General features: G+C 47.1%; 1 protein-coding gene across 1 annotated transcript in view; it reads left to right on the top strand.

Annotated features, from left to right (window-relative positions):
* The window catches only part of NRG2 (neuregulin 2), an 84,508-nt gene that overhangs the window by 2,116 nt on the left and 55,652 nt on the right, over nt 1–26,740 (top strand). The window contains exon 2 of the mRNA XM_065690529.1: nt 22,317–22,488. Coding sequence (XP_065546601.1) covers nt 22,317–22,488 — 172 coding nt within the window. The remainder of the gene's footprint in view (nt 1–22,316; nt 22,489–26,740) is intronic.

Genomic DNA, 26,740 nt, shown 5'->3' with positions numbered 1-26,740 from the left:
AGACTCAGGGGATGATAACAGAGTGGAAAGCCTGCCTTATTCATGCTGCATCCCTGACCACTCTCTGGCTGCTGAGGGTGAAACTTTGGTACCTATGACACTCTGATAGTCTTGATCTACCCTTGTGCTCATAGGTGTCTGTATGAGAAATTACCTTTAAACACCCATTCCTGGTGTGGTCTGTAAAGAGCCCTGGACATCTCTGTCGTGGAGTAACACTCCCTGACTTCCAGACGTGATCTCCCAGCCCTACCCACTGGTCTGGGGAATTGCCCCGTGTAGTAAAGCTATTGACTGCCAGTGAATCAGAGCAGCAGAAAAACCTCTTAGAAGAGGAATGAGCTGAAACAGTAGTTTCAGGAAAGAGCATTGATGTGCTGTGGTGACTGCTAGATTTCCCCTGAGGTCTCTCAAACTTAGGGGAGGAGAGGGTTCTTCCTCTGTGGCTTTTAACACAATTGTTTTGGCTTCTGTGAATATGTAAAAGAAGATTGCTGATCTCATGTGAAGTGCTAGCTTTGTTCTGAGGACAAGGGCTATCTTTAACCTAAACTCACACGTTTATGCTGTTATGCAGCTGACATAAAGTGAGTGCCTTGGCTATAGAGTTAGGCAGTGGAACAGCCTGTGAAGGCCTCCAGAGGGAGATGGTGTCCATCTATGAAGAAGCACCATCAGGATCCCTCTTAGACATTCGTAGCATGCATTGGAAGGTAGACTGTCCCCCACCCAACACACATAGAAGGCACACCCTGTAGGGACTACGTGAGCTGCAGAATGTAGCAACAAACCAGCAAATACATGTATAATGCTCCCACAATGCTGGCAAAGGTCAGGTCTCAAAGAGATGGTACCTTATCAGACAGTGGATGGCCTGGGGCAGGGAAAGACTTGAGACTCAGGCAAGACCGTGGGTATAAAGGAAGCTGCCCTTTCACATAGAAAGATTTGGGGTAGACTTTGGAGAAGTGGAACAAATGTATCGAGAGGAGAGCAGGATGAGCACTTGCCAGAGCTGTGGCAGTGGATTAGGAAGCCAGTGCACCAGCCTCATGGGGAGATGGGCAGGAGAAGAAGCAAAAGGGCCGGCGGAAACCTTGATAGTGAGGTAGGGAAAGAGTGAATTGGAAAGGGAAGGGCAATGGGACTGGGACAGGCTGCATTTCCTATGTATTTCCGTGAGGTCACTTGGGGAGAGAAGACCAGGGAAATGTAAAGCATTTGCTTGATCAAATTCCCCAGCAATTCCAAGCATTCTCTCTTATTGTGACTTGGCGGTAAGGAAAACATTGCGTGTGCTTAAGGGTTGTGTTGTCAGTGCTAATAACACTGGCAACACAGGAATGGTACCTTTCTCTTGAACTGCCTGTGGCAAGTGCTAATGCTGGAGAACTCCTCGGAGAGCATGTGAGGAGTCTCCGTAGGGGGTATCATGCTTCGGTAGGAACCAGCTTGACCTCAGTTCACAGACAAGTCAGGCTTTGGTGGAAGAGTTGTGCAGAAAGGTATTACAATTGAAACTTGAGGTCTTTCAGAAGGAAGGTGCCCCTGGGCACGAGCCAGTGGTGGAATTGCAGCAGTACATTGGCCAGGATCTACCAGCCTGGGATGCTTTAGAGTGCGGCCACATTAACACAGAGATGGTGAGGGATGTGGAAGTCCCTTGCAGATGCTAGGTGCAAGCTTTGTGATGGAAGCTCATGCTGGTGGAGGCACTCAACAGTAATGCAACTAAAACAGTTCCCTGCTGGCTAAGATACCTCTGTATGAGCTCTGTCCACATTGCAGGGTGAACGTGCTTTTGTTTTTTTCTTAGACTTCTGTTCGTAGGAAAAACTCCAGTTCTAAGGAGCTCATAGAAGCATTAGCCAAAAGGTTTGTTTACCAGAGGGATAACCCACAGCAGATCTCCTACAGTAGCAGTTTTGTTCTCTATAAACACCCAGACACACAAGGTACCAGATGTTAGCTGTGCTCCAGGATCTGTCCACATGTATGGTTTCACTAGATCATGTCCTCTGGCTAAACTAATAGCCTGCTGCTGCCACTGCCATGTGGCTGAGAGCACACATGTAGCCAGTTACTATGGATCAGCCAACATGCAGTAACTTGCTCAGCATGGGCATGGGGGGGTCTGACTCACAAGCTCCAGTGATTCATGCTGGGGTAAAGGAAAAGGTTATATGTCCCAGCTGCTTTCTGGTGTTTTTGCTAGAGCTCACTAGCTGTGCAGAAGGAAGGATGGATAAATGAGCATGCAGCTCTGTTCCTCCACTTTATGTGGCTCATATCTCAGGTGTTAATACAAACACAAGGTTATGGGAGAGAGACCCATCAGGGTTGAGGAATAGCCCATCTCTCCATTCAGGCAGACTAGGTGGCTGGGTATTGCCAGGGGCGCAGAATGGATCAGAATGGTACATTAGTAAGTAATCCTACTATGGAGGTGGTGATTCAGAGCCCCTGGCATCCCATTTTCAATCCCTTTCTGGAGGTGGGTGTAAGTACCCTGGGAAAAGCAGTCTCTGGTGAGAGGAGGAACATGTAGAGGGGCTGGGCACAGCCTGGCTGCTGACCTTTGTAGTCATGACTTTGGCTCACTCTCTTGCCTTGGTTAATGTTACGGGCTCTAGCTGCAAAGCCATGTTGCCATGAACAGCATGGCTCTGTCATCCTTCTTCCTGTATCTGCACTGCCAGCCTCCTGCTCTAAGTGCCACTGATCTCCTGTCTTGGTTCAGCACTGAGCTTTAGTGGGACTGCAGCAGTGCTTGAACTCTGACTGGAGAAGATGGGATAAGACTAGTGCGTGGACCCACATCTCGCTTCCAGAGGCAGTGAGAGGAGGGCCAAGGAGGCTCTTGTTCCTCTGATCTCTCCATTCTTTTTCCCTTTGATTCCGGTGAACACTTTCAGGTGCATGAGAAGGGTTCGGCATGGGGGGTGCTATGACCATGTGCCTTTCTTAGTGCCTGGGAACTTGGTTACAGTGAGGTCATGCTCGTGCAGTAATCAGTGAGTGGAGCCATGTGTGGGTCATGCGTGGCTCTTGGTTGGATGTGCTTGTTTTCTTCTGGGAGCAAAGCTCCATAAAAACAAAGTGTCTCTTGAAGAGAACTTGGAGGATGTAAGTTCAAGAGGAGCTGAGCTTGCAGCTCATGACTAGGACTACCGATTCAGGTCATTTTCTTTGGCTGAGAAGTTGCAGGACTGCGATGCCCCAGCAAAGGCTGGCCATCCACTGGGGGGGCCATGGCTGGGGCTCCAGTGCTGTGCTCAAGCCATGGTTGGGGCTTCTGTGTTGTGCTCTAGACAGAAAGCTGTGTTTTGAACTGACGTGACCTTGAGCTGTCTCTGACAAGAGCAGTGTTATGTTGCTGCATTTTTGAGATGTTCCAAATTGCAGTAACAAATACAAGTAATAGTGGTAAAAATTAAACATTTAGGTAATTAATAACTCTGGTAATTAAGCTTGGCAGACTCAGTCATAATGGATTTTAGTTAGGCATGTCTGGAAGGTAAGAGCTCCTGAATGTGGGGGAGAGCTGCTTTGTGGGGAGTAGTGCTAAGCCACGCAAGGCTGTCTCCACGCAGTAGGGGTGATGATCAACCTTTTGAGCAGTCCAGTGTCCTGCAACTTTTCTACAGCTTGTTGCATCCTTACTAACCACGTAAACTTCTGACTACACATACAAGTCAGAGCCCAGTTTTTCTTGCTGAATTTTCATGCCTGGTGAGGATGAGAGTTTGAGACTCAGTGGCTGCCAGCGCAGAAAGGCTGCTACGGATGTATGAGATGGGCAGAAAGGTGTTCTTTAGGGAAGCAGTGAAACTTTAATTTACTTCAAAACTACACAAAACTCAGGTGGTTTAGTGGTTTGGGTTGGTTTTTTTTTTTCTGTTTTATTTATTTATTTTTTTTTTTTTCCCCAGCCCAAAAATTTGAAGCAGATTTCCTACATCATTGACTCATGTTTGGAAGCCTTTCAGAGAAACATCTTTTTTGGTGTCAGAATTTGCACATTTGCTTAATTTGAGGGTAAAATCAGGTTAAAATCCATCAGCCAGGTTCTCAGCAGATATTTCTCTGACCTACCTCTTCTGGCTTTGTTAGGGGGTGTGTTATGTGATCTCTCCCAGCTGAGCACCCAACCCTCTTGCTTTCAGCAGCTTTTTGATTTGAAGGCTGGGTCTTTATTCCCACTCCCAAAGCTGTGTATGTGTGCATGGGTCCATATGTTTGTGCTCATGTGAACTTCTTTTTCCACTTTGAAGTCCATGGCACTTTGCAGGAGTTCCCTGGTTCCTGATGCATTCCAGCCCTCCGGGGGGTGTGAGTATACAGTTTTGGCCTGCACACTACTCTGGAAATGCCTGTACTGATCCTGTTGCTCCTTGTATGCCTCTTGCACATCTCTTCCTCTAGTCAAACCGTTGACAAAACACCCATGCTCAGTAGCTGTCTCTGCTTCAAAGCACCCGAGTGCTCCTGGAGAGAAGCCTCTTTGCTCTGGGGGCAAACTGGTCATGCTTCAGGAGTGGTGCATGAGCAATGTGGGCTTGTGAAGTCTTCACAGAGCACCTAATGTTGGCCAGATTATTGATAGCACTCCCAGATTCATGATGTGACAAGTCAGATCAGCAAGTGAGCTCAGGTCCCAGCATGGAACAAGCTATTGATGCTCTTGGGAGAAGAGTGGCCAGGGAGCTGAGGTAAAGGCACTGCCTTGAGCCTGGCCATGTCCTTTGCCTGTACTGCATGGGTGTTCAGATGCCTGTCTCCTGCGCCGTTTTCCAAGCTCTGGCGAGTGGGACAGGACTGGCAGAGAGCAATGCTTAGTTTGGAGCAGGCAGAGGGAGGATGTTTCAGTTAGTAGCACAGTTGTTCTACACAGCAGGGAAACCAGCTTCAGCCGTGCCCATGCTAACTTGCTGCTCTCTGCAGGGGAAAAGCCTCAGCTGCACTACAATGACAAAAAGGGAAATCACCTGCCTGACTTCCATTGCAGGGTTTGTAAGCAAGAGGAATGCTGATGGGGTTAAGAATGGGAGACACTCCAGTGGTTAGTACTGCTGGTACATTGCTCCCATTTGGATAGACAATGCAAAGCGAGGCTTTCTCAGACAGCAGGTCTCCAGAATCAGCCTGTACTGCTGCTATGCCTGCTCCACGGTGCAATCACTTGATGGACACGGCAGCTTGTGCAGCAGCATCAGTTCTCCATCACACAGTATCCCAGTGCTGGCCTGTGTGACTTCTGCCATGAGCAGAGCAAATTGCTGATCTTGTGCTATGAATCTTGGTTGCCTGAAAATGACTGAGGTGTTAAAGTGACTCAGGTCCAGAAAATCTTGCTAACAAGTCCTGGATCCATAGGTCGAGCTGCTGGAGCTGGGCTAGCTGGCTTTCCAAAAGGGCAGGCGCATGCCTGATTGCAGCTACCCAAGCAGCAGTTTGTTTCTCTTGCAGAGATCATGCATGTTTCATCAGCTCATTCAGGCTTTTGCCTGAAGGGCAAGGACAAGGAATGCGATGAACTCCTCTTTGGCATGGCAGTATATTTTGCTTCACATTTGTCAATAAATGAGATTAGGTTTCTGTATTTGTCCTGAGAGTCTGCGTGAGAGGCACGTTTAATGAATGCTAAAATAAACTCTCTGGCTAGCTGTTGGGTAACAAACACAGCTAAGATTTGCCTTGTAGAAGAGGTACGAACATTGCAGAGATGCCAGTTATATGACCAAAAAAAAGGGATTCAGCCTGAAACAGAAATTATCCTGGATCTTACCTGAAATGATGACTCAGTACGGAAAGCAGCATGTGTATAATAATATCTATGCTTCTCCTCTACTTGGAAAAACATTTCCCACTCAGTCCTTGGTTACCTCTCCCAGTCCTTCCAGGTATGAATACCCTTTTTCCAGAATCTGAATTTTTTCCCCTAAAAATGTCATCTCAGGATTATAGGAGGCAGCATGAATTACCCACTTGTGGGTGTCCTTCCCATTGCCCCCCCATGATGAGCCCTTGGTACCACCTTTTTGTCCAGCAGGGCTAGTGAGACTGTTTAAGAATAAGGAGACCTTTCTGCTGTCTGAAATGAACACATTTACATCAAGGGAGAGATGTGATAAACTCCTGGGTAACTTGGTTCGGGACCCCCCGAAGACATGTTAGTGGGTGGATTTGAGGAGGGACATCTTGGCAAATAATGCTGCTATGTGGGGGAGAAAATGGTAAAAATCTGGAGGAATGGTTGTGGATGATGGTTAAATGAGCACTTGAGTTTCCTGCAGGGGGTGGACAGTGCCCATCCCATGCTGTGACAGTGGCTTGTAGGTATCCATGCTGCACTGCAGCAGCCCGTTCCTTGACAACGAGGCTGAGGATCTGACTCAGCTTTCCTGATTCACAGTTGTGCACTTTCAAACATGAGATTGAAGAGATTTGTTGATAACCAAAGAAAAGCTGTCAAGGAAAAAGGTTGCCATGGGCAAATGGTCCTTGCCCAGCCAGCGCGATGTCTGCAGTGCAGTTAGGAAAGAACATTGTTATGTGAAGACATTCTGAGCAACTTTTGCTGTTGCTTGCTTGGGTACCAGTATTGGTAAAGCAGCAGTAAAGGCATGATGCAACTTTGAGCTGTGTAGGCCTAGCACTTAGCCTGTATGTACTGGTTATAGTGCATACTTCTGCCTCTTCAGTGCTTCTCTATCTCAGCTGATTTGTGAAGGCAAGGTCGTGGGTCCTGCTGCTGATGATGTAGGTGCTGCAGACCCTTCCCAGGGCAGGTGATCTCAGCTTCCACAGACCTCTCAAGCTTTAATTTCTTTCAGTAATACTTCTAGCTCTTCTACTGTCAGACTTCTAGATGTAGGACTCCTGATTCTGCAGAAAGCAGCTGCAATGCTGCTGTTATTCCTTACGGCTTTTCCTAAGCTGAATTCCAGGGAATTGCTCCTTTCTGTGGCTGAGCTTATCCAATTTACCTGCTGCTGATGGGGCTGAAGAGAAAGCAGGGGTGGCAAAGAAATGTTGTGCAATGGAAATATGTTGATAACAGCTTTCTTATCCACCTCTGTCCACATAGCATGTCTTGGGTTGGTTGTTTGAGTTATTAGTGCTTCTGGAGAGGTTTCCTTGTCTATCCTATATTTAGAAAATGTGGGCAGGCCATGAATTTTAAGAACAACCCTTGTGTTAACAGGGCCGTTGCTCATTTCATGTGTTGTAACATTTTGTGTTGGTAATGTTTTGAGGCGGTTATTGAGAGAGATGGCATGAGTCATAGCTCTGGTTTTCTTATGGGGTTAGGTAGGTGTCTTGTTCATTTTTAGGGGGTTAGAAAGGAGAAAAAGCAGCAGTAGTAATCTGAAGCACTGCCAACAGCTTTGGTTTTAGTGCCAGAACTGTGATAATCTGGTATTTCCCGTGAAGCCCTAGGTGTTGTGCTGGCTTTATTTTCTGGCTCTCTCTGATTTCTCTTGTCCTTTGTCATCGCAGAGACAATATCATATGTCATATCAGAGACAATAACAGGTCTCCAACACATCTGTAGGTGGATAGCTCATTACATTTAATCCAATATCACAATTTCTGAGCAGGAGAAGCAGCCCAATTCATGATTTCCAGGTGAGCTGAGCTGAGTGTGAGCATCTCTCTGTCCACTCCTCCATTCTCCTTCTTCTCTTTGTGGACACCAAATGCCTCTTGTACATATTTGCTGTCTGCTCACACTCATGGAGAACCACACGTCTCTGAGGCTGCCCCATCTCTTCTGCCACATGCAGGCTCAGCAGCAGCCCCATTGTAAGAGTCGGGGCCCTGGCCTCGAAATGTCTTGGGTGCTTCCCCCAGCAGGAGTTTTCTGCACTGAAGCCTCAGGGCTTGTCTGCACAGGGAGGCTCTTGCAAAACATGCTTGGCCTAGGGTGTGAATTTAAAGGGAAAGAACTATTCTGCACCAGATTCCTGCCTTAAACCCTATTCTGCAGAAAAAGGCTGTTATTTTTACCATGCTTCTGGCTGGAATTGGTTGATCCACTGCACCTGACCAACCAAAGGCTCTTGCAGGGCAGCTCTGATCTGAGCTTGGGTTCTCAGTGCTGGCTCCAGTTAGCACTGTGGAGGAGGCATGGAGGTGGCAGGGAAGACGATGGTGCCCTCAGGCTCTCTGTCTACCCAGAACAGTGGGACCACATCAGAGCAGAGCCTACTTGAGGGGTCCTTGCTACCCTCTGGAGAAGACACCCTGAATAGGGAGGCTGCACAGACCAACCCGAGTTGACGGTCCCCCTTCCTCAGGATTGGGCTTGGATTATCTGCTCGAGTCCAAACCTGTCAGAGCAGCCTGGGACTCAACTTGATGAATTGCCCTGAGTCAGCAGACCTTCCTGCTGCACTCTTAGTCCACGTGAGCTGGCTGAGTTGCTGGGGCAGTGTGCTGCAGGAGTTCTGTGTAGGTATGGTGTTTTGCTGTGTAGACTGAGAATATGGTCCTCACCAAGAGCTATCAGACTGGCCGTCCCAGCTGCCATCTGTGGTCTTCGTGTGCCACAGCATGAAGCTTCCTGAAGCCTTCTCCTAAAACCAACCCCTCCAGTGCTGTCTCAGCCCCACCATGCCTGACCTGGGATGCTGGGGGAATGGTTCCATGGGGAGCTGACTGTGGTCCATGGGTGGACTATACCTGCTAAGCTAGGGTCAGAGGCATGGTGGTGGTCCCCAGCCTGGCTCCTGGAGGTTGATGGAGGTCCCATGCCCCAGTCACACTGGTGCAAGGCTGCTAGAGCTTTCTGTGTGAATCATAGAATCATAGAATAGTTAGGGTTGGAAATGATCTCAAGATCATCCAGTTCCAACCCCTCTGCCGTGGGCAGGGACACCTCACACTAAACCATCCCACCCAAGGCTTCATCCAACCTGGCCTTGAACACTGCCAGGAATGGAGCACTCACAACCTCCCTGGGCAACCGCTTCCAGTGTCTCACCACCCTAACAGGAAAGAATTTCCTCCTTATATCCAATCTAAACTTCCCCTGTTTAAGTTTTAACCCGTTACCCCTTGTCCAGTCACTACAACCCTTTGTCCTGTCACTACAGGAATCGTTACAGTGGCTTTTGCAAGGTTGGTATGAGTAGGGAAGAACCTTGGCATTTAGGAGTGAGAGAAAAGACCCTGGAAACAGTTTTCACCCAGAGGATTGAAGGGGCACCATGACAGCACAGAAGGTCACATAAATGAAGCACTCTTTATGTTTCCACTGAGGCCAAAGGTGGAAGTCTAGACATCCCTAGCTGCTCCCGGCCGGTTTCCACTTGGTACATCTGTACTCCCTGGAAGTTGTTACTGCAGTCACTGAAGACAAGAGCATAGCAGGACTGGCAGAAAGGGAGAGACATTGATGTGAAGCATAGGCCTGCTGTCAGCTGGATTAATGAGGGTAAAAATGCATGCGGGAGTTACAAGCCTCTGGGCATTAGGGTAGAAAAACAGCTCTGTCCTTGAGAGAATGCAGAAGACTTCCCTACTGGGAAGTTATTCAAAAGGAGTAAGTGATACTTGCTGCCATGAAGTGGAGGTCCCTGTCTAGCAAAGAGCGTGGTCTAACCCAACATGGTACCTCTCTGTAGCATGGTGGTCTTTTCTGGCTGCTCCCTGTGCCTGTCACGAGTCCCCATGCATCACCAAAGCCTTCTCCTGTTCTTCGCTGCTGGAGCTGCCCTGCTAACTGAGTTGGCTGCTTGAGGACTCATCAGAGCTGAAATGATTTATTCCTCAGCAGTTTATTGCAAATGAGCCATTGGAAGTCTTTCAAAAGCCATCTTATCTTGACCTAAGCTCAGCTAATGTTTTAGCAGCATCAGCTTTACATAAGAAGTTAGAGGTAGGGGAGAATTCTGGGAGGATAAAGTTTATGTTGATAAATGGTCCTTGCTGACCAGGATCTCCTCCTCAGAGTTACTTGGTTATCAGAGCATCACTGAGACAGGAATTACAAGCCAGCTGCCCCAAAAAAATATGATGGCTTGCTTGTTTAGTCTGGGTGTCTGATGAAAGGCCAAGCTATCTGTATGAAATCAGGTAATGCTTTGCAAGAATTTAGATTGTAGAAAAGCCTCTTGATAGAGCCCTAGCACCCCAAATTAATTCCAGTTGGTAGGAACAGGGGAGTATCACATGGGCTGAAAGCTGGGTGGGGAGGACCATGAACAATGGATAAGGATAAACAGCAGTGTGTCAAATTGTCAGGGGAGCGAAGGGGAGCGCAGTGTTGGGAGCTAAAGTCTTGCCAACTGCTGCCCTTCGTGGTGAGCCACTCGCAGTTAACCTCTGCTGTGGTTCCTGGGGGCTCCTGCAGCGGCGAAGAGGAGTGCGTGAGGGTCGTTGGGAAGTTGGATCTGTTTGTCTTTAGTTACCTGGGGAGGTGTTTGAGAGGATCCTTCAGATGGCAGGGCTGATGTGCGATTGTCTGAGGTGTCTGTTCAGCTTTTGTTCATGTTCGCAAAGACTCTCCCAGTTAATTATCTGATATTTTGACCAGACATTTATTTACTACTTAATTACAAAGGGAGGGGCGCAAGCTGAGAAATGCCATGAAAAGCATAATAGGGTAGGCTGTGCTTGACTGAGATGTTTAGTCTTCATGATCCCTTGGCTTTGGGTGAGACCCAGGTGTCCTTGCTCATTAAAAAAGCAGATTTGGGATTGGATCCTTCCTCTGTACACATTCAGGGATCCTGTAGCTACAAACAGAAGCACTTAGTTGAGCAGGAAGGCTTTCTTCTCCTGGTGTTTCAAGCTTGACCATTGCATAGAGGAACTGTCACTGCAGGGACAGACAGGGCATGAGGGTGAAGAGCCTTGCACAGTGTGAGTACAAGTGGAAGCTCAACTACATCCTGCAGCCAGGGGGAGAATGTGACCAGAGAGCAACACAGCCGTGAAGCAGCACTGAAGTATTTCTGAGCTGTTTATGACAGTGGAGCTCCTTATGCACCATCCCAAACTGGCAGAAAACCAGTATTCAGGTGCCTGTCTGAGAGGATGATTCAGGCTCTCTCGATTTCATGATGAGAAGGCTGCCTGGAGCTCTTCAGTGAGATGTGGGAGGTAGGCAGCATCTCCAGAAATGAAGGAAGATGAGGCTGGGACTTAAGAGCGATGTTCAAGGTTTTCAAGATCATTGATTTTTTGCAAAGGAAAGAGAAAACATGCATCTTGCAGCCAAGGTGAATTGAGAGAAGGACAAAGATGAGTGATTTTCCTTGCTTGTGACTGGTGGCAGCTGGTATGGACAAGGAGAAGAAAATGGATAGAAGGGGCAGTGTAAAGAACTGGAAGACAAAAGGAGAGATGAGCTTCATCTTTGGGAACAGATAGAACATCTCATTTCACCTGGGGACCAAAAGAGCCTCACAGGTCTCAGTAGTTGACAATGTGGCTAGGTTCCCCATCACCTGCTAACTGTTGTGCCCTTGTGCTGATGGCCTTCCTTGCAGGGACCCAAGCATTTACCCAGGTGGGATTTAGTGCTGCCTGTTGGTGAGGATGGGATCAGGTATATCCTTGAAGTCAGCCAGGTCCTGGGGCACTCTGTGGGATGCAGAGTAGATGTGTAGCTTGTTTGTGGGTCTGGATCCTGGTGAATTGGATGGATGTTGCAGGGCTGATCCCATCTTGGGGCAGGGATGTGATCTGCTCAACTTCTGACAGGTTATTCCAAGCTTACTCTTGTAATCCTGTGATGTGTTGTCCCCATGAACCTTCTCTTTGGGCCTTTCCAGGTTGATTTTGTAGATGCTGAAGATGGTAAAGGTCTAACCAGGCCTTTCCAGGTTAGCTCCTCAGCACCACTGCACCTTCTACGTGTTGATCAGAAGCTAAGTCAGACACACAGGGCACTTAGACTGAATGTTTCCTACAGAAACGTTCCCGAGCAGAGGAGTCCCCATTCTCCGTCAGGTTTTCCATACTGTGTCTCAGACCCCTGAGCATCCGTTCCTTGGTTTTGTAGATGGTGGAATTTTCCTTAAACTGGAGTGTCTGGACAGAGAGGCGCCTTCTTTCTTGTCTAGCTCAACTGCCTTCTTGCTTTTCCATGTCACTCTTGCATAGAGATGAGAACCGTCCATGCTTATAATAGAATATGAATTCCACATTGTGCCCTGTCTTTTCTCAGGTCTTCCTTGGATCCCGAACTTCTTCCGCTTGTTGTCACTGCAGCTTAAAATTGGCATTTGTGGTGGCATCCAGAGGTCCTGGCTGCACCATTGTTCCCCTTGTGCTATTCACAGCACAGAGTCATAACAAGAGACAGTCCCTGCCCCAAGTATATTAAGTGGGATCTTTGAGAGAGGAAATGGAAGCGCAGAGAAGGGTTGTGAATTGTCCCAGTTTGCGCAACATTTCTGGGATAAAACCCAGCACTATTAATAGCTTTTTGCTCAATAACCATCCTTTGTTCAGAACTCTGGTTTTCACCTTAAGTTGTTTGTGTTGTGCAGGATCTGTTGGCCAGTTTGGCTGAAGTTCCTACCTTGTGATCTACAGCTAGACATAAAGCAGGTCTAATAAACCCCCGTTAACGTTGAACTCAGAATAGTCTTTCTGCTCAGGCCACCACTATGATGCTCATTGTCTTTTCTTCACCCACATTTTGCTGCCGCATCATTGGTCTTTGTTTCTGGTTACTTGCATTCTGCACTGTCACCTACAATATTACTCGTGTCACACCTTCCTTTGTTGCTCTTCCTCAAGTCCTTTGGTGGAGTAGCTGGACAACCAGAGAGTTTGCTCACATCAAAACCTCAAATTTGCTTTACCTTCATTCTCACTTGTTGCCCATGAATGTTCCATAAGGTGAACTTTGTGCCAAAAATGTTTGTGGAAGCAGAAACTGATGATAAAATTTAAACAAAGAGTCACAGGAAGCAAATCTTAAAATTGCAACTGTATGTTTGTGATAATAAGAGCTCTGTCACTGCTGTCAGGGACTAGAATTGACGGAGGCCACAAAATCTCTTTATCCAACCAAAATGAGCCAGAGTTGCTTGATTTTTTTTCTTTTAAGCACAAGCCACAAACTGCTCATGAGCAATTTACAAGCCAAAAATTAGCCAGGATGGCTTTCCAGAGAATAGTTCTAGAGAATATTGCAATAAGCAGTACTCAAGTATAAAATGGGGGAAAATAAGGATAAAAAAATTAATCAGGAAGAGCTGACATCCTTGAGACTCCTGGCAGCCGTAAAGCAGCCTGGTTGGGGGACATTTCAGTGTGAGCCACCCATCGCTGCACTTCAGTGGGGGTCCGGAGCTATTCAGAACAATGCTGGGAAGCCGCACTCTGGACAAGGCAGGAGACACGCTGTGTTAGTGTCTCCACTGGGCAGTGCCCAGAGTCCCAAATGGAATTTACAGCTAGCTGCTTCCCTGCAGCCCATGGAGGAGGGTGGCCCCTTCTCTGCAGGGCTCAGGCGCTCCGTGGGCTCGGCCAGTGCTGTTGGACCCCTCTCTGCAGACAGTGTTCTGTCACGTGCAAAGGCTTCTGCTAGTTTTAATGGAGAGGTCAATGTGTGGGAAGAGAGCAGAACTTGGCCTGACGTGGGTCATCACTCCAGCAGCAGCAGAGACCCGGGGCATCCTGTGCATTGGGAGCTCATTATAGTATAGGGTGGTAATTCCATCCTCACTTAGTGGGATTTGGGCATGTATGTATCTGGCTGTCTTGGAAATGCTGTCTCAGTGATGAGCTTTATTTTCTTTCCTTTTTCCTGTGTTAGGATGAAAACCAGACCTGCGGTCACTGTCTGAGGTTCTTTTGGTACCAGTGCTTTAAAGCAGTTCTTGAGTTAACAGAAAAAAAATCCCCAAACTTTTAATCTTTCTAATATAACATTACAGAGAACAAACAAGTCTTTAATGCAAGCCCCAGGGTCTCTTGTGGGGAGATCCTGATAAAAACACAGCTTTCTGTTTTGGAAATACCCTCTGGTGGATTTGTCAAAACCCTACCAGAGACAATGGTGAACTTTCAAAGTTAAGCAGAGACATGGAAAAAAAAAAATCTTGTAATTAAGGCTGCAAGTGGTTGGCTTTTGTCACGGAATGCTGGAGAATATGATTTTATAGGTTAAAAATCCTCCCACCTCAGTGTTAGAGACTACTAATCGAATTTAATTGTCCAGCTATTAAAGTGTTTTCTTCTTTGGATGGATCCCTGCTTTGTGCAGTGTTTGCACCTGGTTGTGTATGAGACATTGGGATGTGTCTGGCCCAGGACTTCATGGGAGGTCAGAATGGTTGCAAGCTGGACTGTCGCATCTGACGTTCACTTGACCTCTGCCTGCCCCAAATTAACATCTTCCTAACTGCTCCCCGTGTTTGCTGACTGTTCCGTACCTGCCAATGTTTAGGCATGTTTAAAAACACTTGTTAAAAGTGACTTTACCCTGCTGGGGCAGGGAAAGGAGGCAGATCCTGCACTGGGATTCTGCTGTTACAGGCTGGGTTTGAATGGAGCTGTGAGGTGCTGCAGATGGTGTTTATGGTCTTCCTGACCTTAGACCTCACCTCTGGGGTCCTCATTCTATTTAGATACAATATATTGAGAAAGGAGGACAGGGATGTCCAGAAGTGTTGTGCTAAGAGTGAATCCCTGGTCCTTTGCTTCGCACCTAACTTAGATGGGCACGAGAGAGATGAGCTAGACAGAGAGAGAAAGATTGACTTGCTCATGTGCCTTGCACAGACTTAGGCTGCATTTATGTTTGTAGCCCTTGGTTTTGCAAATGTGTCTTCTGTCCTCTTGTCACTGGGAGAGCCCAGGCAGTGCATGCAGTCTCTGTTAAATTTCAGCTCCCGTTTAACTGAGTGGGGTCTTTTTATCCATGTTTTTGGAAACACTCTTGTGGTTGATAGAGCTGTAGAACACCAAATAGTTTTTTCATCCCTTTCTGGAACTGATGATGTTCCACTGATGTCCATTTTACATCAGCAAATCCTTCCCCATAACCTGAAAATTGCTTTTATCTTTGCCATGGCCTTAAGGGGTCTGTATATGGTTTCATGTACAGATTTCATGAGAAAGTTGTAATGAAACAAGGGGGTTTGCTATCTTAGATTGTTTTATTTCCTGGGGTGAGGGTTACACTTTCCTTTGGTGATTGAAAGATAATGAATGCCACCCTGGTCTTTACCAGGATACTAGGACAAGCAATTTGTGCTTAGTGTTCAGTGGCTAAAACAAAGAATAGATGTATTTTGAAGTTTTGGGTGATCTGGGTAATCTGCTTGTTGGCTGGGTCTTGACTGGCCATCCACAGAGTATGGGTGGGCCATTTTTCTAGCTGATTGTGAAGATAGAGATAAAGCTATATTTTATGAATTGCTGTTTTCAAGGTCATGTAGAAATTGAGCAGTTCATAAAATATATCTTTGAACAAAGATATATTTGATTATAGAAAATATGATCCCAGAATCAATTGGGTATAAACAAGATGTTGCCTTTAGGGTTGAAAACACATTGTTAGAGGCATGAAGAGCAAAAATTGTCGCTGCTGTCTTTGTGTGGCTATTGTTTTTGGTTTTAATAGGAACAGAATGAATGACATTTTTCCACCAGACCACTTATGCTCAACTATACCTCCAGGACAACTTCCTGGCCAAAAATATTCAAAACAAACAAACACAATAGCAATTCTACTCCAATTACATTGTTTGCAAACCAGCTAGTGTTCATAGAGTACTAGGTTTGGCAAATCCAAGCACTTCAGCCCTGGATTTTAATATTAGATATTTGTATGTGAATTACTTGTAGCAGTTGTGCTATTCAGGTAACTGTTGGAGTAGCCACATGGATGGGCACCTCTAGCATCAATTCCCAATCTGTGATAAAAGCATGCCCTAACTGTCTTAGCAATTTGGCTGAAAAGCCTGGGTATTGGGAAGACATCCTTACCCAGTGGCCAGATGCTCATTGATTTCATTGGAGCTGAGATTTCAGCCTAGGGCTCTGGACCAAATCATACACCAATTTAAAAACTTTCCCTTGAAAGAAGAATAACTAAATATTAAGTGTGGGAAAGAGAAAGACAGAGGAGGAGGAATTTATCAATTGCTCTTTTATGTAAGAGAAGCCAGTATTTATAAGAGGAGAGTGAACTCACTGGCTTTGTGGAACTTTTTCCTGTGCTTTCAGCTGCCAGAGGGATCCTATAGAGAGCAAGCCTGAATCAGCAAACCTGTTTGTGACTTTTCAGTCAGTTTTCTTTGGCTGATGGGAATTATCATGGAAATAGTGATTGCTGTAACTCACAGTTTTAAATATACATAATGCTGTGGATTGGTATTGTAGTCATTACTCCTCCCTGACTTAGAAGGCTACAGGATCCTAGCTAAGGGAAAAGAACTTGTATGGTAGAGATGCTATGGGACATGAAGGGAAGAATAATGTGGTCATTCTGGCTCCAGCAAGGTTTCCAAGCTTCATTACAACCCCAAGTCTGCTGATCTTAGTCTTTTCAGAATCTTCAGACTTCCAGTCATTTGGCTTGTCTCCACACCTCTGTCTGTGAGTCAGCTGGGTGGGTGTCCTCAGCAGACCCTCTAGGACCTGGGAGAGTGGTTCCTTCATCGTCATACCTCGTGTCTCCAGCTGTCAGGGTAAGGCATCTCCAGGAACACAAAGCTATGCCTCTGACTCCTGCTGGTGCACCTCTGCAGGAAGGGCACAGCAGTATGGTGCATGCTAGGCACAGAGCACATGTCCTGTGTCCTTGGAGAGCTTTGGGTTATTAAGCCTATGCCCTTGCAGTTACTGCACAGATAGACCCATGGACATTGGAGGCAAGGCATATATGCCCCAAAGTGAGCCATGACATCTAGTGCTTGCTCCCACAGTGGTGTCCCTATCATCACAGATGTAGTAAGAGAAACATGGCTGTGTGTTAATTAAAGTCCTAGCAGTGGCCATAACAGAATGCTGCCCCTTGGAAATTTAAGTTTGACATTGTGCCTTTCTTGCCTAGGATGCAGAGATCTGATTGAGATGCTGCAGTGTGCGCAGCATAAGTGATAAAGTCTGATCATCCTTTTTTGCATTAACTGGAAATGCAAGTTGCCTAAAGCATAAAGCATATTACAGATAATCTGTTATATTTTATATTCTTAATTTGAAGCCTGTAGTGAATCACTGGCGGGTTGTGGCAGACGTTGATATAGGGTGATACGTCAGTGTGACGTCAAGGTTCTCTTTGATAGGCTCTGGACTGTGTATGGTTTGTGGAAGTTGTGTCTATCCATTGAATAAAGCTGGGGTCTGTCATATTGCAGGTATTGCTTTAGTCAAATACAGCCCTGTTACCTTCAGGAGCATTGGAGGTCTCAGAGGAGCTCTTGTGACCCCACCACCAAAGAGCTGAACTCCATTTGGAGTCCCAGCTGCAGAAAGCATTTTTCAGCCTCTCTTTTCCATGGCCATGGGAGTTCAAGCTAAGTTGCCTTCTTCCTTAGTGGCTCAGAAAGACACAGAAGGATCCTGTTCTCTCAGTTCTCTAGATCCACCTACCTAATTTGCCACCTGCTGCGCGCCAGGCATTGTGGAGCAGCCTCCAGTGGTTTGCATTGCATCCTCAGGGTCAGGCGAAGAAGATAAGTCATGTCTACTCATGACATCCATTGCCCAGAGGTCCCAGATGTGTCTGTAGATTGTCCACTCTGGAGGATCTCCCACAGTGAGCAAGACACTGCAGTGTTTGTGGCTATTAAAGAGTTCACTGAGCACCTTTTCCAAGATGATTTGCTTCTGTTTCATGCTGCCAAGGGGTTGTTTATGTATGATGCTGTGTGGGTGGGATGTGGTTTTGTTACTGCTCCATTGTTGGACTCTGTTTGGGCACTTTGCCTGTTCATGATTAATGATGTTTTGAGTTGAGGCTTTAAGGTGCTTTCAGGCATACTTCAGGTACCAGAAGTAAAAGAGGTATTGTTATCATCAAGGTACTTCAATGTAATATCAAATGTAATCAGAAGTGAATTAGCTAAAGCAGTGTGTACACATAAGTCCTCTTATGGTGGATGTTCTGGCAACTTGTACGGTGTAATTTAGAGCTCAATTTTTTAGACTTTTGTAAGCCTCTCCATGAGATGGTGGTAACTTGGCAGTAGATGCCAGGACCGCTGTCAGAGGGCAAACCTCTCCTGCAAAGGCCTCTTAGTGAAACGTAACTCTTGAAACAGGTTAGGGAATTGTGAGCATTTGTTGATCCTGGTTTTAGGGTAAATTCTTACGGCTAGCAGAACTGATGTAGGCTGGGATCTAGTGGTTTCCTGCATTTCATCTGACCTTGGAGTAAGCAAAAACCTGTAGAAAATCTGTATTTCTTGTTGGTCTTGGCTCTATCAGGCTGTGCTGCTCTTTCCTTTCTGCAGCACAGCATACCCTTGGCATGGTTGTCTGCTAGAATTGCCTGGAGAGCTGCAGCCTCTTTTCTCTATCACCTCAGGCTTTGTGAGGCTGGTGGTTCTTCAACCCCATGGAGAGGAGGCTCAAATTCAGATACAGGAGTGGTTGACAGGTGACGGGTGGCCTTGGTTAGGTGTTTTGGCTTGACATAAGATGTACTGCCCACATCCAAGCAGCAGTAGCTCGTGTGGATGAGGCTGGGAAGCTGAGAACTGGTGGAAACATGAGGAAATGGGGCCTGAACTTCAGCTGGTACACCACTGAGTCTTTGCCACGGATAGTACGTTATCTTGGTATGTATGAAGCTAGCAACTTTGTTTCTCCAACTTGTTTGAAAAAGTACTAAACAGGCAGGAGATTAAAATGATCAAAAATGTTCAGAGCAATAAAGAAAGGGGACACTTTAAAAATCCTCATGTCTGAGCTAAGCTCACGACTTTCTGAGCTACAACTCTGTGATTTAGACAGGGCAGAGATAGGAAATGGGACAATGTTGAAGCTGAAAATGAACCAAAATGTAAAACTTTCTTTGACATACTCCATGCGCTGCTTTGGTCTCTCAAGCTACTTTAGTTTACTGCTGGAGGAGGTTGAAAGGTGGTTCATTCACAGTTTACAAGTACCTAAAAAGGGAAGAGGTTTCTGGCTGCTAGATGGGATTCAGATCTATCAGAGAAAAGCAGAGTTCTCTTGGCTGGAAGCCGAAGCCAGAGAAATTCAGGCTGCGAAAAAGGGCTGCAGTTTAAACGATACAAATACAAACCAGTGGAAGGTCTTGGGCTGGCATTAAGCACTCTCATCAGCAGCTAATGGCTCTGAGTGAGCGTTCTGTGTCTAAGAGATGCAGGAATTAGGAAGAGAGACTTTCCAGCCCAGAGCAGCTGTTGCAGGAGACCAAGGCTGGGGGTTCCTTTCAACTGGAGCAGCCTGTGCATGGCTCTCAATGCTGCATCCCAGGCTTGAGGCTCTGCCTGCTCTTCCCATGGTGCCATTCAAGCACAAGCCACTCGTGCAGGGCAGCAGTAAGGCACATAGACGTGCTGGTGTCAGGCAGCACAGCCCTTTCTTTGTGCTCGATGTTTTTTGCAGAGTCTGAAATACTTCTGGATTGGATTCCCCTTTCACTGGCCTGATTCAAGCAGGGAATTGCAGTCTATGAAGTGTGGCTTGTGAGCTGAGCATACAGTCCCTTTCCCTGCTGTTGTGAGACACACAAAGACATGCGGGGAAGCATTTCTCCTTCCTTTTTCTGAGCAGGCTCAGCTGGAGGGGTGCAATGCAGGCAGAGCCCCTGCCCTGGGTGAGTATGCGCTCCATTTCTGGTATGTGTCTCTTCGGGCCTGCCTATTGAGGAGTGTCATGTAATTTATCACAGAAGCACTAGGCATGAGAGGTAAATAGGTATGAGTTAGATGTGACTCATGTTGGTAGGGAGAAACAGGGGAATAGAGATCTTGGAAGGTTTCTTGCTTGTCCTTGGCCCTCTGCCTTCAATCTTCTCCCGGTTTCTGGGCTTTGCTGTGCTCTTACCAGCATTTTCTGGGCAGAGGGGCAAGACTGACATATCTTTCTCCTAGGCCATGCTGCCTGCTTCGTAATTCTGCAGACTGCAAACCTGGAAATAATACGAAGCAGATGCACCAGTGCCAAGGTTAGGACCTTCCTAGTATTTAAGGCACATGTATACTGTTGGCATGGTACAGGGTGACCTCAGTGCACAATAGGAACCAACCGACACGCACATTCAGACAGAATAAATATTTGACCGAGTCTATTTCTCTATTCCCCCGAATGACCCCTATAAAAGCAAGGTCCTGTTTACCTTCCTGGCTCTCTGGGCAGTCTTCTGAGAAGAAACAAGCCCTCTTCTCCATTCATTGCCCTGCTGCTCTTCTGGGTGACCCATTTCCAGGCAAGGATCAGGGATACTGGCTTCACAAAACCCAGGACACTTGGGTCTTCACAGAACTAATGAAATCTGGGGAAAACCGAGATAATTTTGTCCAGAAGTGCCAAAGCACAGAGACCGCGGCAGCAGTGCAAGAAGCCAGTGTGAGCCTGAAGTAATGGTCTGCATTTGCCCAAGCTGCTTTTTGTGTTGTTTCTACCACATTAGCACATCTGAAGCCGTCCCCATCCTGACTGTGGCATAGATTTCTAGGGAGCCTGCAGCAGGCTTCAGTGTGCAAAAATAAGTCAGGAAGAATATTTGTTGGGGTTTATCCTTTTTTCCTTGGTGTGCTAAACATCTTTCCTTTGCACTCCTGGGCCTTGTTTGCTTCTTTGCCTTGGTGCCAGTGTAGCTGTGTCAGTGGACGACCTGGTGTGCTTGGAGCCAGAGCTGCTGTGTAACCCACCCGTGTGATACCAGGCACTTCTCTCATGGTCTGGGTTTGCCTTTCAGTCACTGGGAGCTTTGCCCGGCCAGCCCACATTACCCCAAACTGTACATTTCTGTCTATATCTATTGAATTGAGGACAGTTTAGATTCGCATGCCCTTGCACATAAACCAAACCAATACGAGAGTCCTCAGAGCCTCCTGATGCAGTAGCGTACACATGATGACTGCTGTGCTTCTTATTTTGTGTAAGATTACTTGCAGTGAAAAATTTTTAAATACAACCTATGATGACTTCTCCTGGCATGGAGAGTGAGCAGGGACATGCAAAGGTCTGTAAAATAGCGATTGCTCTAATGAAACCCATCCAGTTCCTCCTCCTTTGATCTTGCGATATGGAAGAGCAATCAGAATGCAGTAGGCAATTAAAAGACGGCTTATGCATATTAGAGAGAGGAAATACTTTATCTGTAACACATCTTAGACAAGTGGAAATCATTGTTATGAATATTCTTCAGCCAAACCCAGCAATTTGCTATTTTTTTTTAAGGTTAATGCTGAAAAGGAAAAGCGGAGCTGCCAGTTGAATGAAAAATCACAAGCCTGCTAATGCTTCTTGTCAGGTTTAATATAAAGCCTGGTAAAGATTGGTAAGAAGTGTTTCCCTCTCTTCCTGATGTTTCACCTGTCTGAAACACTCAGGCAAGCTCATGTGCAGAACCAGGCTTCAGACTGGAAAGCCTGACATTGCAGGTCCTAAGACCATTTTGAAAAGAATCACAGAATCACAGACTGGTTTTGGGTTGGAAGGGACCTTAAAGCTTATCCAGTTCCCACCTTTCTCATCCTTCATTTGTGCAGGTTTCCTCTGCAGCCCCTCTCAATGGCTATTGCTCTGCTGCTGATGCTGTCAAGATGAATGACCATCCTCTTTAGCAGCAGACATAGAGCATCTGTGTCACACACTACTGGGGGACTGCGGACTGCACCCCATGACCTGCCTCTGCTCCATCTGCAGTGAAACCCTCCAGCAGTGGCTGGTGCAGTGTGGGATTGACAACACACCTTCTGGCAGTGGCAGAGACCATGTAGGTGTTGGTAATCAACAGGATGGCAGGGAAATGGCAGGATGCAGGGAAAATAGTCTCCAAAGAGCTTGAGCCTCCTGCATCCTGGCTCTGGGCTGGTGGGAGAGCCTGGAGAGCAGAGCAAACCCTTGTGCTAGCAGGAAGACACATGGGTCCTATTTGTATAAGGACAGCTACGGAGCAGTGGAGTTTGGAGCAAGCCAGACCTGGGGAGCTCCCTCTTTTCTCCACATGGGTATTTCTGACTCCATGCCTATGTGCTGGTAAAGCCTGGGGAGCCGAGCTGGTGTGCAGCCCCTCTCCAGCCATCCCAGGTCAGTGGGCAGCAGTGCTTTTGCCAAGGAGGGGTCTCGGTGGGCTCACATTGCTGTGTGCAGCCTCTGAAAGAGGCAGGTTTCACACTGTCTGTTTTCTGTTTTTGTAGCTGTCCCTCCCAAGCTGAAGAAACTGAAAAGCCCAAACGTTCACGTTGGTGAGAAGATTTCACTGAAATGCGAGGCGACTGCTGGAAACCCTCAGCCGTCCTACAAGTGGTTTAAAGATGGCAAAGAGCTGAAGAAGAGCAAAGACATCCGGATCAAGTATGGGAATGGGAAGTAAGTACGCCATGGGGCTGCTCTTCCTCTGCTCACTAACTCTGAGTGTCTGGGTTTGTGGGAACAGCTGGATAGAAGTGATGCTGTGCTCTCCATGTCACAGCTGAGAGATACTGTGGCACTTCCTTGGAGTCACAGGACCATTCCCAACCCATTTACCATGCCTGGGAGAGTGAGCAAGATTCCCAGTTTCCTAAGAAAGTAGCAGAGAGAGAGGAGCAAGACACACACGATAGCTGTTGGGTTTGTAGATGGGGCTCTCCTTGGGTAACTGTGTCATTGAGTATCTGAGGTGGGAGATAACTCTTCACCTGCTAGCTGTAGACTGGTTGCAGGCAGCTCAGGTTACCTGGGGTGAATTCTGCTTTGTTACTATGGGTTTGAATGCAGAAGCTGTGCAAGCCCAGCAGCCACCTCACCAGCCCACAATAGGCCTGCATAAATGTGCGAGGAATCACTGTTATCCCGAACTTAGGTGGACTCAAAGCCATCTAAGACAACTGCAAGGATGCAAGAGCACATCATGATACTGTCTGATTAGGACTTGTAGTCACCATATCTCACGCAAGGGCAAGCTCCATCGTGGCTGGCCCAAACCCCCCCTGAAGTGAAGCCCTCAGGTAGCTGCTCTCAGTGAGTGTCATCCTAGGGACCACCTCACTGGGGCAGTGCAAAAACACCAGCAGAAATAGGCCTCAGTGACTAGCTAAGGGGTTCTCACTTGGAACTGATTTAAGTGAATCCATGTTGATAGTCTTCAAGGCCAACTATTTACATCTGATATAGCTTAAAATTATTCCATCATTGTGACTATGCTTACATTCATACATCCTGACCCAACCAGCAACAGTCAACTTGCAACTACCCAAGCCCTTGGAAAACTTGTTAACTCTTTGTCAACGTATGTTATGTCTGAGTGTGTGAAAAATAGCTCATCTCTTCTCATTATGGACTTCAAAGAGTATTAGTTTTAAAATTAGAAGCCATTAAATAATCACTTAGATCAGTTAGTGCTGGAATGAGTAATTATCAATTGCTCTAATTTAACATCGGTCCTGTTGGATCTGATTTCAAAGTCACATGTAGAATGGTTGACCTCCATTATAGTAACTGTAGGTTTTGTGGCTGTTCTGGGAAAAGGCAGAGAGGTGGTCAGTATAAGGTTTCAGCTAGAAACACCAGGGAGTCCAGAAAAACTGGCTTGTTATTGATGCTGTCTGCTCAGGAAGGGCTGTCTGGGCTTGCAGGCAGCAGAGGAAGGGCAGAACTGTGCCCGTCTCTTTGCTCTGTTGTCCTCAGTATTTCTATGGGCCTTGTCAGCCCCCTGGCCTCAGTTGTTTACTGGTGAGTACTGGAGCTGGGATGCCCTGGAGGGATGTCTGCGCCACCCACTGCAGCCATGTGTGGGAATCCTGCTGGTCCATCCATGTGGACACTGCATCCTGCGGGCAGGCAGCTTGCGGGACCCTGAGCTCGGTGGTGCTACGTCTCACAGGGATGTTGGGGTGCTATTTCCCTCAGAGCTAGAGGGCAATCAGCACCAGACTAAACACCCATCAAGTCTCTCTGGTGATAACAACAAGCGCCTCTTGCAGCATTTCCCTGCTGTGCTCCCAGACATCATAGTCCCTCTTGCCTCCTGGCACCCTGTGTCCAGCGCAGAGCTGTGACAGGGTGGCATCCCACCCACAGCGATGCAGGAGTTCATGCACTCCCTGTGTCAGGGACATAAACATATGGAAGAAGGTTGATCCTCTTTCCTCAGGACACTGCTGTCAAGTCATAATTTTGCATTTACCAGTTTCCATGGCAATGTGTTGGCTGACAGCCTGCCAGTGACAGGCCAGAGACACACTGTGCACGCTAGAAGTGCTTCTTGCTGGCAAAATAAGCCCAAGGATAAACATTTTAAGGAAAGCTGAGCACCTGCCTCCTCCAGTGCCTGAGGCTCCCTCAGCAGCAAAGGTGTGAGCCCAAAGCCCTCACTGTTCTCCCCCCCCCCACCCCGGAATCACAGAATCCTAGACTGGTTTGGGTTGGAAAGGACCCTAAAGCTCATCCAGTTCCAATCCCCTGCCATGGGAAGGGACACCTTCCACTGTGCTCCAAGCCCCGTCCAACCTGGCCTTGAGCACTGCCAGGGATGGGGCAGCCACAGCTTCTCTGGGCACCCTGTGCCAGCGCCTCAGCACCCTTATAGTAAGGAATTTCTTCCCAATGTCTAATCTCAATCTCCTCTCTGTCAGTTTAAAGCCATTCATCCTTGTCCTGCACTACATGCTCTTGTAAAAAATCCCTCTCCATGTCTCTTGTAGACCCCCTTCAGGTACTGGAATAGCTCTTTGCTCCCTGCTGTCATTAAAGCATGCCCTTAAGTGGAGAGCTTGCCTATGTGGGGCTGGAGGCTGGCTACAGAGATCAGACTCAAGCAGTTGTTGATCTGGGACAGCTCTGATGTCAGAATGGTGAAAAAGGTCAACCCCTTGTTGACCATTTGCCCCTTGTTGAGCAGTCAGCAGTAAAGGAACACTCTAAGCAGATATGGATGGGTCTGTGCAAACCCAGTCTGGCATCCTTGGCTTTCAGGCTCTTCTCTCCATGGAGTTTGCTAGGTCTCAGTGCTTGAAAACTCTTAGAGGGCAGAATCCTTACTGGCATTGGACCTGTCTCTTTATGGTCTTGATACCACGCAGTGAACACTAAAAATTGCTCTGTGCAAGCAACGTGAAGATTGAGGGAGCCCTAAGGGTTTTGAATATCTCAATTAAGTATCTGAGTTTAGTAGTGGGACCCAAAACTGGATATGGGATATGGGTGTACATAATTGTTTCCAGCATGTTGTTAGGAAGAGGCTCCAGGGAAGGGTAAGTATCCTAAACTGTAAAACTCAGAAGGGAAGTCCTACTCTATGATGATTAATTCAAGAATAATGGAGTTTATACATCTGGCTCCACTTAGAGATAACACTGGTCTCCAGATAATCCCTGCTCTTTCTTTCAGTTCAGAGCAGAGTGGGGTTTCCAGAGGGCTGGAAATAGAGCACTGAGGAGGGACTTCCATACAGAAAGTACACAAAAAGCTCCACAGCATCTGGCCAGGTGTTCAGGATTACTAGTTGTCTGCTGGAGCCAGGCAAATGAGCCCTGCCAGGACGGGGAGGTGTTTTCTATGCTGTTTCTCTTGGTCCAGTGAATCCCAAGCAGAACATCAGGCCATTTGTCTGCAACTTTGAGGTCCTTCAACAACATGCAGAGGGTTAGGAAGGAAGGCAAGAACAGGGTTGCCCTCTGTGACTCATTCCTGCTCTGTGCCTTTCTTCCCTGTGTGTTTAAAGAGCCTTGAGATTTCTAACTACCAACTGTGACTGAAGACTGTTCTTTGTGATCAAGTTTTCATCTGATCCCACTAGAGTAGATCTCTTTTAAAATAGGGGCAGTATATGTTTGTAAGGAGGAGAGGAGCAGTTAACTGCAGTTCAGCTCTTCAGCTTCTCCATCAATCCTCTTCCCTCTTGTGTTTTAAACTTACTGGCAAAACGTCTGGTACCATCAGCCAAAGGAGTCAGGTTTTTTTTTTGATGGATATTTGCTGAAGGGAGGGGAACAATCCTGATTCCTCCTTTCTGAACTGCATGTTCCATCTGTAATTAGTAACAGGCAGGGGCAAGCCTGGCTTGCACAAAATGGAAACTTCTCTTTAAGGTAGAAGAAATTATTGGCTGGAATTTTATCTCTGGCTCCATTTAAATAAAACACAGTTGATGGGGAACCTAGAGGAATTACCCAGAAAGAATTGCCTGCAGTAGTGGAAGTACAGCACAGTGAGTGGCTCTCCCTCTGAGCTGCCAAAGTGATGCCGTTCGCTGCTGAGTGCATCTGAGATGGGACTGAGGTTGCGTTCTGACTCTCTGGATGTCTGGCAAATGGTCAGATGCCAACTGTGGAGAAAGCCAGGGGAGTTTCTGCTTGTGGAGGTGTAGAGAACCTGTCTCAGTTTAGGCTGCGCTCAGGGCTCAGCCCTGAGACATGTAGATTCCCAGCTGGAGTCAGAGTGGGTTCAGGAGCCTGGTAGTCTCCTCACTGTGGCTGTCCTTACAGCCTCTTCTCTTTGTGTGCTCTTTTACCAAGGGAGATTGCTGTGGTGATGAAGTAGGCGCATCATTAGATTGGAGAGGGTTGTGGCAGTTCAGTTTGGGACAGGCTGACCATATGACATCCCTTGGGAGTAGTGTCCTACTTTCAGTATCACCAGG

This window comes from Lathamus discolor, chromosome 10, assembly GCF_037157495.1.
Source record: "Lathamus discolor isolate bLatDis1 chromosome 10, bLatDis1.hap1, whole genome shotgun sequence".
In the NCBI taxonomy this organism is placed as follows: Eukaryota; Metazoa; Chordata; class Aves; order Psittaciformes; family Psittacidae; genus Lathamus; species Lathamus discolor.
The sequence above is the reverse complement of the archived record's forward strand: the minus strand, read 5'-3'. Positions and strand labels throughout refer to the sequence as shown.